This window comes from Sciurus vulgaris (genome assembly GCF_902686455.1).
Source record: "Sciurus vulgaris genome assembly, chromosome: X".
Classification (NCBI taxonomy): Eukaryota; Metazoa; Chordata; class Mammalia; order Rodentia; family Sciuridae; genus Sciurus; species Sciurus vulgaris.
This window is the reverse complement of record NC_136471.1, coordinates 106,400,360-106,415,080: the sequence shown is the minus strand read 5'-3', so window position 1 is coordinate 106,415,080 and position 14,721 is coordinate 106,400,360. Positions and strand designations below refer to the sequence as shown.

Here is a 14,721-nt window from a genome sequence, read left to right as displayed (position 1 = left end):
CCGAGAGCCAGCGACCCGCTGCACGCCTCTTTCTCCGGACAGCCACCTGGTGTTCCAGAGCGGTCACTAGGGGACCAAGCAACTCACTGCATGCCTCCTCCTCCTGCCCGTAGCCCTGGGCAGTCACTCCAAGTCCAAGTGACCCACCCCGTTCCTCCTTCTCCTCCGGGCAGCCCCCCGGGTATTCAGGAGCGGTTGCTTTAAGTCGCTGTGAGTCCAAGCGACCAGCTGCACGCCTCCTCTGGGCAGCCCCCCGGAGCTCTGGTGCGGCTGCTCGAGACCAAGTGACCCGCCACACTCCTCCTCTAGGCAGCCCCCCGGTGTTCAGGAGCGGTTGCTTTGAGTCCAAACAACTCACCACTCGCCTCCTCCTCTGAGCAGCCTCCTGGAGCTCTAATGCAATCACTCAAGTCCAAGCGACCCGCCGTGCTCCTCCTCCTCCTCCTCCTCCGGGCCGGTCCCTGGTGTTCAGAAGCGGTAGCTCTGAGTCCAAACAGCTTGCTGCGCAGCTCCTCCTCTGGGAACCGCCTGTAGCTCTGGCGCAATCACTCCAAGTCCAAGCGACCCGCCGCGTTCCTCCTCCTCCTCAGGGCAGGCCCTGGCATTCAGGAGCGGTGCCTTTGAGTCCAAACAGCTCACCACGCAGCTCCTCCTCTGGCAACTGCCTGCAGCTCTGGTGCAGTCGCTCCAAGTCCAAGTGGCCGCGCTCCTCCTCCTCCTCCTCCGGGCAGGCCCTGGTGTTCAGGAGTGGTCGCTCTGAGTCCAAACAGCTCTCCTCACCGCTCCTCCTCTTGTCAGCCGCCCGGAGCCCCAGTGGTTGCTCCGAGTCCAAGCGCTGTGCTGAGCAGCCTCCTCTCCGATGCTCCCAGTTGTCGGAGTTCACTGCTCCAGCGGTGGAGGGGTGTCTCGCAGGGCAGCTCTACTTCACAAAGTTCCCTGCGTTCTGGGACTACTGCCCCATCCGGGACGACTCCCCAGTGGGAGAGACTCACCCGGCTGCTTTGAGTTGGTCCCAAGTCTCTCAATATCTCCTCTTTTGAATCCTGAGTCCTGGAGCAACATGAAATGCAGCCACCCTCTAGTCCACCATCTTGAAAAACGGCCTAACCATTCTTGATACAGGAATGGGAAATTCTTACTGTTCATGATCTTTAGTAACATGGCAGCTCCAGAAAATAGATAACAATGATCAATTTTGACAGTGTCAGCAATCACTTTATGTTTGGTTCAGTCACAACCAAAAGGGCTTTTTGACGTGCTAAAAAGTGATTATGTTCGTTCAGTTAAGCACAAGTACGAATTATAGCCAAGATTCATTTGTGAAAATTTGCAACTCAGGAGTTAGCACACTGGAATGAGAACTGTTAAGATGCTAACACAAGAAAGCCTCATCCAAACAATTGCAAACAAACTTTTAGTCAATCTTAAAATTTATTTTTAGTGATCTTTTGCTAAATGTCAAAACAAAATGTTTAATGTGTAAAAATAAATTTTTCTCTCTCTTTTGGTACCTGAGATTGAACCCAGGTGCTCTTACCCACTGAGCCGCATCCCCAGCCCTTTTTATTTTAAATTTTAAGGCAAGGTCTTACTAAGTTGCAGAGGATGACTTTGAACTTTGCAATCCTCCTGCCTCAGCCTCCCAAGCTGCAGGGATTACAGGTGTGTGCCACCACACCTGACAGTTATTATATTAAGCCTACATTTAAACAAGATAGAAGTAGTTTTTCTTGTTGACATTCTGCTATTCTTGATCAGTTTTTCAAACGTGTGTTTTACCAATGACCAGCTTTAAGATGATAAATTCAGTTCCAAATATAATTTTTAATGTTATGTTTGATGAAGAATGATATTTGTCACATGTATTTCCAGAATGTGATGCTGAGCAAAAGTAGTGTCATTAACATTTTCATTTTTCATTTAAAGTTTGGGTAGTGTGTTCATGTTACCTACCACATTACAATGGCAAAATTACATATCTTGCACATTGCTATTTCTTGTTTAACTGTTATTTTGTTGCAAAAGAGTATATTCATACATCAAAAAATTTGATATTCAATGTTTTCATAATATTCCCCTTCAACAATATTTCAGGATAAAATTAATATTATATGTGTATTTTAAATTTAACTTGTATCTTAAGATCTCAAAACCAATAGAGTGAGTTTAAGAAAGAAGTTTCTTTAATACTAAATATATCCATTCAAAACCTTATTTCATTTTCACTTTTATAAAATAATTCTAAGTATTTCTTTTTAAAATATCAAGAAATAATTTCCTTTATAATGAGAGCCCTTTGAGATTTGTCTTTCTTCTAAAATACAAACCAAGTTACTTTTCATGTCCAAAGTGATCCATCCTTTGATTTATGCCATTTAAATAATGTATAGCTATATCAGAACTTCAAAGAATACTACTATAACAATTGAGGATTGCTTTACATAAAGTTTCATTTTAGTTTGAGTTTATGTATCTTAGGAATATCTAGTATTTTCTTAAAACAAAGGCCATCATCACCATGATCATTTTTTTATAATTTAATGTTACAATGAAGAATAGACTTAGAATTCCCTTCCTACTACCACTTTCAGTCTGGAGGCTCCACTAGGTTATTCAAACCCCAAAGCTTCAAATTTTTCATTCATGGAATGACAATATGCATACTCCCTAAATCACCAGTTGTTATTCTATCAATAGTTGTTTAATATAACAAAGCTCCTAAGTCAGAATGCAAAGAAATTAATAAACAAATATGAGCTCCTCTCATTATTTTATGATTTGAAAAAATGACTTCAGCACCCCCATATGGCCTTCTCATATTATGTGACTTTGAGTAATTCACTTAACCTCACTGAATGTCAGGTTTCTTATTCTTAAATTATAGATTACATTTAACCTTTCAAGATGGTTATGGTCATTAAATGGGAATATATGAAAAGTGTCCATCTGGTAGATAATTTGTCCTATTAAATATACTATCTCCCATCTCCACTTATCTGCCCCTCCCATTTGAAAAAAGAGTCTTTTCTGACATTGCAAAAAATTGTATAGAAGCATCATTTGCACATGAACACTGTGGTAATATAAATTTACCTCCATTCTTTAAACATAGAAGGTCCTGGAAGAAAGCTATATGAGAATCTATCTGGCTTTGGATATGCATGATACAAATGTAAAATCTACCATTTATATGTATTTTTAGAAAGGCTAAGCATACTCTTTAAAGTTTATTAGAATTATAATTATTACCAGTTTAATTTTTATGTCTTCTACTAAGTATTGAACAAACATATTTCCTTTGTTAATAATAACTACTAACACTACATATACTTTTCTAATCTTCAGTGTTTGTTATAGGTACTATTATTTACCTTGTTTTACTTAAGAGGAAACCATGGCAGAGATAACTTGTTGACAGTAATATAACTTGTCAATGGCAGAAGTGGAATTTGAACCTGTAAAGTTCAGTTCCTGAATATTTGCTCTGTATCACTCTACTGTATTGTCTCTCTTTAATGTTGAAAGAAACTCAGTAAATATGACACCACAGAAAATATTGAAACCTTATGAAACATAGGTTTTTGCTTTTTCTGCCTTTTCTTTCTCCTCACTATTCCCTTCCTAATTTGGCAGGCAAATGACTAAAATGCTAGATGACTATGTATTCCTGTTTTGAAAATTTCCTAACATGATATGGGAATATGGGAGTTTGGAGCTTTGGTCCCTACTCCATCCTAACTTTTCTCAATGAAAAAGCCAGGAAGAGTACTATTAAAGCCTGACCGAAAACTGAGTTTGGATCTTGTTGGCTTATTCCCATTACCAGTGTGGACTGCAATAGCTATATACATACAGACTAGTCAGCATACAGACTAGTCAGGTGCCACTGGTCTTTGAAAACAAGTGTTGGTTGCAATAAAGTATTTCATGCTCTTTCAGATGAAAGGAATATTTTATAAAGGCAGGACCTTGAGGCACTGCAGAGAGAATAGATTAGTTTTGCTTGGATTCTCTCATAGTACTTTGGATTCTCTGTGCTTTTATCTTCTGTGCTTTCCCAAACAGCTTGAGCTCTGTTTCAGGATGATTTTAGCCACCTGCATGATAATACTCTCAAGGGCTTTTGAGCACTAGACCTTTTCTTCCAGTCTCACAACCCTCAAATCAAGATATGTACTAATTCTAACCCCAACTCCAATATAAATGATTGGCTAGAGATAAATTCATTTATGTTAATAGATCAATGAGTGATGTCTCATACTTCTTTCTCTGCCTTTTCACAACCAGGCCAGAATCAGCCTCTAGGTCAACACCAGGCACATAGCAGCAGGTATCTAGTCAATATTGAATGACAGAAGTAATGTATTTCAGAAATTGTTTCTAAAATATTGAAAAGCATGCTCAATAATGCAATAATAGGAGTGCGATAAAATATAAGAACCACCACCAAGGAAGATTTAGACCTTGAAGTACAGCATAAATTTGGCAAGGGCATATACTTTGTCAAGATGAAGGAAAGACACTCCTACAACTCCAGTGTTTACCACAAGGCCAATGTTAAATTGACACAATACTCACTTGTAATTCTCAATTATGTATTAGAGACATAGTTCTCCCTGGGGAGTGCAAGGCAGGCAGTAGATACTCTGTTGAGTACAAATTCAAGTTGTTTAAGGAAGAAGGATCTAGTGGCTGATGAAGTCACCCAGGATATTCTAATTAAAGACTTTATGTTTGAATTTTGAACTAGTAAGGCACACTTAGCATTTTTATTACAAATATTGAGATTTTCTCTAACACGTGCATTCTCACTCTCTGGATCTGTGTGTGTGTGTGTGTGTGTGTGTGTGTGTGTGTGTGTGTGTGTGTGTGTTTTCTTGGCTAGCCAAAAGAATCTTTGTAGGTTTTACAGGGTTATTTACAGTCAAGTGAAATGTGATCTACTAGGTCACTGATTATTCTCATAGAAGACATAAGAATCTCAGACACAAGGGTTTATTGTAAAATATTTATTTATACTGTTTCTAGAAAATATTTTTAGAAACTTTTCAAGTTTAAAGCACCCTTCAAAGATACTTTCCTAAAATGTGAGCAATTAACCAAAACGTACTGAAATTAGTATAATTAGAAGATTACTCAGAAATTCTGAAATATTAAAAGATAATAGTTTTTTTCCAAAGGCATAGACAGAGATTTATTTCAGAGAGTAGATACATTTTCAAGGGAGAATGACAGCAATCTCAAGAGAAAGATTCCTTTGGGGTAAAACAACGAATACGCATTCAAGGGAAAATGTAGCCTTCCTCCAGGGGAGAGACAGCTAATAGTGGTTTTTAAATACTTTTTAAACATGAAAATTCTTCAAAATAGTTTACAAATACCAGCAAAACTATCACTTTTGTAATTTTATGAGGCGTGATCATCCTTGTTTGTTATTGCAGGTATAGAAATTTTAAAGATGTCTTCTCTTCTCAGGCTAAAATTCCTTTCTGACTCACCTAGAAATAATTTATAAAATAGGTTTACATCTGAATGAAAACAATAATAAAATAAATGTTTTACATGAAGAATTAGGAAGTCAAATTCATAGTGTAGTGAATCTAAACAAATAACCAAACATTTACTCTTGATACCAGTGAATCAGTCTTTACTTTATGAAACTAAGAGGAAATATTGATTAGTAGAAATTAGAAAGAGAGAGAGAGAGAGAGATAATGATGCATTCCTAGATTAGAGTTCTTCTGAGTATCTAGATATGGTGGCATCATTAATTATACTTCATTAATTATTTTGCCCATGACAATGTCTATTGCCAGGAAGACATCATATAAGTGACTGTACTCCACTTGCATGTCTTTTTTAAATTGCATGTCTTTTTAAATTGGTTCTTTTTAGTTATATATAACATTAGGATTTGTTTTGACATAATTATAAAAGCATGAAACATAATTTGCTCTAATTCAGTCCCCAGTATTTTCCCTTCCCTTCCCTCTTCTCTTCCCCTGTTTCCTTCCCTCTACTTTACTGATCTTTCTGCTTTAACTTATTTATTGATTGCTTTTAATTAGTGTCTTGTGGCTATACATGAGGGTGAGATTCATTGTGGTATATTCACATAAGTACATAGGAAAGTTAGATCAAATTCATTCCACTGTTCTCCCCTTATCCTGCCCCTCTTCCCTTGCCTCCATTCCCTTCCTTTATTACACTGATCTTTCTTCTATCTTGATGGACTCCTTCTCCTTTTTCTTTTCTTTATTTTGGCCTAGCTCACTTGAACACCTTATTTGTGCTTCTGATTTGGGATGACTCATAATTTCTGTTGTTTTACTTATGAGCAGTGCTTGCTAGGAAGTGGCAGGATAATTTTTTAACAGGTTTACTGTTGTAGAACTGACAATAAATCACACTTATTTAAAGTATTCATTTTGAAAAAAATCAACATACATATATACCTATGGAGCCTTTGACACACTTGAGACAATGAATATATCTGTGCTCCAAAAACTTTCCTTGTGCCCATCTTTGGTCCTTTTCTCCCAACCTCATCCCTCATATCTCAAGCTACCCTAACTCTTGGCACAGTATGTTACCTATCATTTTATACATATTTTATAACATTGCATATAAATGAATCATAAAGTGTGCAACCTTTATGATTGCTGTATTTGTACACAATCTTTTGAGATCCATCCACATGGTATGTGTATCAACAGTTTATTCCTTTTAATGCTAAACAATATTCTATGGAAGATATATCAACATTTGTTAATCTGCTTGTCTGTTGATGAACATTTGTGAGGTTTTCCCATTTTATTTTTAATTAAAAATAAAGCTGTGAGTTGGGGATGTAGCTCAGTGGTAGAGCACTTGACTAGCATTTGCAAGGCCCTGGATTCCATTCCCGGCATTATGAAAAAATTAAAAAATAAGCTGCTATGCACATTCATGTGTAAGTCTTTGTATGGACATATGCTTTCATTCCTCTGACATTTATCACTTATGAATGAAATGGCTAGATCACCTGGTAACTAAGTACACAATGTGTAAAGGAACTACCAGTTTCCCAAGAGGTTGCTTCTTTTTCCATTCCCACCAGCAGTATGTTAGTGTTTCAGTTCCTTTACAACAGTGACCATAACCATAGGAGGGTTAGTCATTTTAATGTTAGCCCTTTTAATTTGCATATAATGCTATTACACTGCTCTTATTTTGCATTTCTTTAATGAATAATGATGTCGAACATCTTTACATGTCCTTATCTATCACCATATATTTTCTTTACTGAAATGTCTTCTTAAATTCTTTCCCTTTTGCCTTCCCCCTTTATTGGTTGTTTATTTTCTTATTATTAAATTTTCAGAAATTTTTGTTTGTTATTTGTTTTTGGTACTGGCTATTGAACCCAGGGATGCTTTACCCACTGAGCCACATCCCCACCCCTTTTTATTTTTTATTTTGAAACAGGGTCTTGCTAAGTTGGTGAGGCTGACTTTGAACTTGCAATCCTCCTGCCTTAGCTTCCTGAGCCACTGGGATTACAGGCTTGGGCCACGATGCCCAGCTAAATTTCAAGAGTTTTTAAATAACTTAGATATATTATAGGTTCAGTTCTAGGTCACCACACTTAATATGGCAATAAAGCAAGTCACATGAATTTTTTTGCTTTTCCAGTGCATATACAAGTTATGTTTACACTGTACTGTAATCTATTGTACAATAACATTATGTCTAAAGAGCAATGTACATACCTTAATTAAAAAATACTTGATGGAAAAATGCTAGCAATCATTTGAGCTGTGGGAAAAATGGCTCTGGTAGACTTGCTCCAAGCAAGGTTGTCACAAACCTTCAATTTGTCAGAAATACAATATCTGCAAAGCACAATAAAGCAAAACACAATAAAAACAAATATGCTTGTGTATATGTGTATAGTTTGAATCATGTTTTTCATCAGAGACCTGTTTTCAAAAGTTTTGTTCCAATCTGTTGCTTTCCTTTTAATTTTCTTCAAAGTGTCTATTGATGAGAAGTTTTCATTTTAATTTTTGCTTAAAAGCAATTTATCATTTTTTTTTCTTGTATTTATCAGGAAGAATCAGAGTTTTAATAGCTATCTGGACCATCACTGCTTGAATGTTTTGCTCCAGGCTCTGTTCATCACCCCTAATCCCTAATTTTGTTTTTCTCACTTTGCCTTTTTTTTTGGTCCCTTAATGAGAAAATAAGTTTAAAATAGGCTTAAAATAGAGAACAAAATAAAAGGAGATCTAGGCACAGTGATACATACTTATACTACCAGCTACTTAGGACTGAGGCAGGAGGATCACTTGAACCCAGGAATTGGATTTTAGCTTGGGGCAACTTAAGAAGATTCCTCTCAAAAAGAAATTAAAAAAAAAAAAAAAGAAAAAAGAAAATGAGGTTTGGCAAAGTTTCCCCAGGCCATTTTAGCCTTGCCTACTCAGATTATATTGGATATATAATAGTAGAGAAATAACAATTATTTATGTTCATTTGATCATGTGTAATATAATGTGCACAGATCAAACACATACGAAAGAAAAAAAAGACTTGTTGATTGAACTAATAAGCTCTGAGAAATTCACAAGTTGGTAAAATCCCAGTCATACAGAAATATTCCTCCAGAGCCTTCTCCATAAAAACAGGGAGTGGTGAGGCATGAAGCCAGGGGAGAGGGCGGGGTTGCTATGAGGGGACTAAGTGCAAAGACAGCAAGGACCTTGCCAGGTTAACTATTGCCATAGAAAATGACTTTTTCGCAAGCTAATATGAAATTAGAGAAAAGCCATCCCCAGTCAAACAAACAAACAAACTTGTATTCTAGGAAATATGTGTCTTAGTGGTTGTTGAAAGAAACATTTTAAAAAAAAAAACTACATAAAGGGGTTTGCAAAGGGAGAAAAACAATTTTTCAAAATAATTGTGCTGCAGAAACTTTAAAGGCTATAATTTCTATTATTAAATTTTTTTCTCACACTCTTTTTAGACAAATTGAACATTTCTATTAAGTCAAAAATGCTGAATCTTAATGTAGAGAGTTGTTTTGATACATTACCATTATTTATTATGTTTATATCTTTTCCAAAGCAGTCTAATAATTTTCCTATCACTGACAAATTCAAGTACTAACAATCAGGTATTTAATTCATGTTTGTTTCTTTTTGTATCAGTTGACTTTATCCTAAAGACCAGAATATAGGGAACAAAATAATCACACGTTGATATTTTGTGAAAAAAACTATCATGTTTTAGAAACTCATATTCTGTGCAAAACTATTATTTACTGCATTTGGTTCAAAGGTTCATTGCCAACGATCGGTTGCTAAGCCTAATGCTACACTTTGTAATAAGTACATAATAATGCAACTGCTTATTTGTTCCACAACTAATTAATAACCAAAAATAAGGTGAAACTTAAAAAGGTAATTGGAAATAAATTTAAAATGACATTTCCACGAAAAAGATTTTACATTGGAAAAAAGTTAAATTAGTGGCATAATTCTATTAAGCACTGTTTAAAAATGTCCTTTGAATTAAAACTTAAACTACAGAATAGACCCATAATTGCTTACATAGTTCTCTTCACTTATTTCTATTCTGTGAGATAAATACTGAACTTAATTTCTCCTTTTATTCTATAAAATATGGTCTTTTGATAATCATACAGGGCTCTAGAATTGTTTTTACCAATGATTGCCCAATTTCTATTTGTTAGAAGAAAATAGAATTGTAATAAACTTTGAGGAATGAATCAGAGGAAGGAAAAATATGCTGAGTGTATAATGACTGAAATGAGTTAGAATGGAGAATGTCTACTTTTAATTCCTTTTTTGTACTGGGGATTGAACCCAGGGGTGCTTAACCATTGAGCCTTATCCCGAGCCCATATATATATAATAATATATATAATTCCTTCAAAATCTTTTTCCCAGAGGGTGTTCACTGTCAAATTAAAACTAAGAAAATCGGGACTTTTAATTTCAGTTGTAATTGCCTTTACAACTAATAAAATATGAAGACAACCATAATTCAATTACACAATATTTTTAGACATTGATCTAAGCTATTTGATTGTGATGCATGGCTAGGAATACATGGTTTGTGTACAAAGCCTTGTTCATACTAAAAGATCAAGGCCAATTTCTGAATTATTTCTGTAAGTATCTTAACCCCAGTTTAAAAAATTAATACCAATCATATAAAAGTTAATTTTGATTTAACAAAAATTCCAAATAGTGACAATTTTTGACACTAACAACCTTCATCACAAAATGTTTAATGTTTTACATATTAAATATTTATAGGAAAATTTGTGCTTGATATTATGATATATAAAACAAAATTAATGTTTTTAAATGAAACAATAAATATAGCATTAAACATTTCTTAAGAAGAAAATATGTGTAAAGAGTAACCCAGGATCAATAAGTTTTCGGAAAGCTAACACAGTTCTATTATTTATCTTTTTCTTAATTATTGCAGAAAAGCTGATGAAAAATTACCATTTTAATGGAGATTTTGAAAATATTTTCTTAAATTTTCCATTAAATTGTTCTATACTTCTTTGAGGCTTAATTCTGATATTACCATCTAGAATTTATGTTTGATTTTATATTTATGTTTCAAGCCAAAGTTACTTTAATACTTGGGACTAACCTGTTAGTTTTGAAAACTACTTCCTGGTTAATCTAACATCTTGCATCTTGTATTATAGGTATAATTTCATTTTCTGTTGAAAACAGAGATAATGTTGAGTCTCAGGAAGGGGCAGATACAGATCAAGAACTCTCCATTCAGAAATCACCATCAGAACTATCTCCCATTTTTCTTGAGGAAGACTCAGGTAAATTAATTATGATGAGAGTTTCATGATGAGTCTGCACAAACCTTTATCATCATTCACTTTTAAATGAAATATATACTTTGCATACATAAGCATATCCAAATTTGTATTGCATATGTCTGTAAGAATCTTATTGTATTAGTTTAGGATTAACTTTATATAGCCTACTTTCTGGATTTTTACTGCTCTTAATATCAATAGATTATAACACTTCAGCTTGAAGCTGCCTACCATAAGTGAAAAGCTTCACATATTTTTCTGTTATTAAAACAAAAGTACAGAAATTTTGTGATAAAATATTAATGAGTATGCTATTTTAACATGATATGCTTTTATTTCAATAGAAGATCATCATTCTCATGCCAAAGAAAATTAAATGTTATTGTTTTCCCTTCCTATATTATAAAACTTTATTAGACCATTGTCAAACATCATATTTTTTAGAAGTCCAAAGGAAAATGCCATAATGAAGAATTGGAATAGTCAGGGCAGGTTTCCTGGGGAATGAATTGTTCTTTGGTGGGTAGCACTGACTTAAGAGGTTATTAGAAAGAGGTGTCCAACAAGAGCCAAGTTGAGGAGACAAAGAGGTATACCAAAGAAGACATTTTTTATTGAATGAATTTGTATTAGCCAGAGTTCTTCAGAGAAATAGAAACAACAGAATCTCCCTTCCACACCCGTCATCGCTCCCATCTCTCAAACACACATGCTCCTACCTTTTTAGTTCTATTCTTCTGGATAGCCTTGACTAATATAGTACCCATTCCACAGATGGTCAGACTGTTGAGTTAGTTTGCCAAAAAGATCATAAGAAATGGTGGTCAAATTAAGATTGGGGTTTGAACCTTGGTCTTCCGATCTCAAGTACTTCTGCTGTTTTGTACTTACCCAGAGCCACAAAGTAATGTCCTTACTCATAGATACTGTTTCTCTTCTCTGTGAGTTCAGTGTGAGTTAAAACATTGGAAAGACCCAGATAAAATGATTATGAGCTACCTAGAAGAGGATATAGTTTTCATTTTTAAAACCCCGGGATTCTTTTTCTTTTTCTTTTTTTTTTTTGGAATTGGGGAGAAGTCACATTTAAATGTCTCAAAAACACTTTAATGAAATTGAAGGAATGGTTCATACAAATATGAGCAGAAGTTTCCTTCATGATCTCACATCCATATGAATGTGGCAACCTTATTCTCTGCACATTGATGGTTTTAAGGAAACAAACTGGTATCTGTAAAATAAATAAGCACAGGAGTCAATTCAGAATATGAAGGTAAGTTTGCCCTTAACTTCTTACAGGTATTTGGAATCAGAACTTACCTAGATCTCTAGATCTCTTCTACTACTCCCTTTATCTCATTGCTCTGAATGTCTCTGAGATTCACCAATTTCTTTTTTCTTTTTTTCTTTTTTTTTTTTTTTTTGTACCAGGCAATGAACCCAGAGGCTCTCAACCACTGAGTCATATCCCCAGCCCTTTTTTGCTTTTATTTTGAGACAGGGTCTCACTAAGTTGCTTAGGGCCTCGCTAAGTTGCTGAGGCTGGCTTTGAACTTGCAATCCTCCTGCCTCAGCCTCCCGAGCTGCTGGGATTATTGCCACCGTGCCTGGCTCAGATCCACCAATTTTCACACCAGTTTTCAGTGTTTTCTTTTTTTTAATAAATAAAATATTAGAATGGAATGGAATATAATAAAATGTAGTACAACAAAGATGGTACAGAACAGTGCAGTGCGGTAAAATACCATTGTGCAATACAGTACAATGTCATTCATTGTCATTCTGTGTCACAAAATGCCTTACAAATGCAACACAGTGTAATACAAGGAAAAATAATATACGTCTGGAGAAGATTTTCAGAAAACAAATGCTGTGAATGCCACTACTGTGGGCCCCTTACTTCATAGATGAGGGAATAAGGCCCAAAGAGGTTAGTGACTGGGCTGGGGATATAGCTCAGTTGGTACAGTGCTTGCCTTATACACACAAGGCCCTGAGTTCAATCCCCAGTACAAAAAAAAAAAAAAAAAAAAAGAGGTTGGTGACTTACCTAAGTAAAAGAATCTAGCCTAACAGTTTTTGAAATTTTTGAATTATGACAATAGTAATGTGAATATGCATACAATTTACTGAAACTAAAGGACATCTTAAGACATGAGTTAGTTCAGCACCGGAAGACAAACAGTATCAAAGTGAGAAGCTGAAGAGATGAGGGGAAAAAATGGAAAGGAAAAAAATGAATTTGATCCAAGTATAAAACCTTGCTATATCAAGCCCCTGGACTTTGTGGTTGATCAGGATTCCAGTTTCACAGTGGAGGACATGGCTTTGGAAAACAGCAGCGGCAGAATTGCCTGCTTTTTCTAAAAGCGATCAGAAACCTAGATGTAAATATTATTATCTCATTACTGGGTCCAAACCCCTTTTTCTGCCTTTCCTTGAACTGGATTGCTAGCATCCTTTTTCATGATCCCGAGAAACCTGAAATCTCATATACCTGACTTTCTGCTTAGTCTAAGTTCTTATGTTACTGAAAATTTACCTTTGAGAATTTTAATGCATTCTTTAGACAATTCTGTGTACAAATATATTAATGTTTGGGCAATAAGAGAAAAAGTTTATTTCTTTAGAAGATTAATTCTTGACTTAAAAGAGTAAAACATTCTTAAGTATATTTCAATGGAGAACTTTATTAGTTACTGGGGCAGACATATGACCAGGAGATTTGACAAGATATTCTCATGGCCATACAGGATAGGGATTCCCTTATTGATCACAAATTGTGATGAGAGTGACTGCTTATTCTCCCCTCAGCTCCCTTGACAAACGAATTCACTAAAAAGAGTTTAGGAATGATGTCTGTTCTTGATTCTCAAATTTGTATGTTAAGTATGGGATTCCAAAGTGTATATTAAGAAGTGCTGTTTTTTCCCTTAAGTTTTCATTTTGTTTCATTTTATTTTCAGATGATAATTTTAGCAGTTTAAGAATCTGGTATCACCTTGAGATCCATAGCTTTCCTGGACCACCTCTAAGCACCATTGAAATGCAGTGTATTGCTCTGGTAAGAACCCATTAAATGTTCATAAATTCTGGCATTTGGCAAACAGAGCTTTTGTTGCATACTAAATTTCTATTCCTTAAAAACATCCATATCAAATGAGTATATTGAGGTAAATCATTTAATCATAGCAATTTTATTTTTAAATCTGGTACTAGGTACCTTAAATGTTTTTGGAAAACATCTGGGGCTGGGGATGTGGTTCAGTTGGTAGAGTGCCTGCCTCACAAGCACAAGGCCCCTGGTTCAATCCCCAGCACCACAAAAAAAAAAAAAAAAAAAAAAAAAAAGAAAACATCTGTTAGTTATATGGCATCTTATAATGCCCTCTCTGATTAACATTCTACCTACATGTGTCAAGAGTTACCAGAACAAACTTAACCTTAGCCTTGTTCTCACATATATGGTAAAAGCAGGATTGTGCTTTCTACACTTCTTTATTATTGACTATTCCTGGTTTATACAGTAGGCCTTTCACTGAAATATTTGGAGCAACTGGCATAGATTTTGTGTTTTAAATAAGTGATGAGAATAAGATTTTCTAACATGAATTATTGAAGTGTTACTAAATCTGTGTCCAAATTTATTTAATAGAGTCAAATATCAAATACATAAAAATACTTTGTAAGTGTATATGTTGATCATTTGCCCACATTATTTCTGGGTAAAATGAAATAGTACCAGAGAAGAGAGGACATTCACTTCCTCATTGTCTATAAGTTTAAAATGTGAATAGAGATGAGTTGAAATATATCACACAAACTAACAAATGTAGAGGCATTTCTAAAATCAC

At 35.2% G+C, this 14,721-nt stretch overlaps 1 protein-coding gene and 1 long non-coding RNA gene across 2 annotated transcripts in view; one reads left to right on the top strand and one right to left on the bottom strand.

Moving 5' to 3' along the window:
- The window catches only part of LOC306650734, a 1,184,502-nt gene that overhangs the window by 825,644 nt on the left and 344,137 nt on the right, over nucleotides 1-14,721 (bottom strand). The window lies entirely within an intron of this gene.
- The window catches only part of CFAP47 (cilia and flagella associated protein 47), a 400,269-nt gene that overhangs the window by 263,471 nt on the left and 122,077 nt on the right, over nucleotides 1-14,721 (top strand). The window contains 2 exon segments of the mRNA XM_079122986.1: nucleotides 10,739-10,867; nucleotides 13,834-13,931. Of these exon segments, the coding sequence (XP_078979112.1) occupies nucleotides 10,739-10,867; nucleotides 13,834-13,931 (227 nt within the window).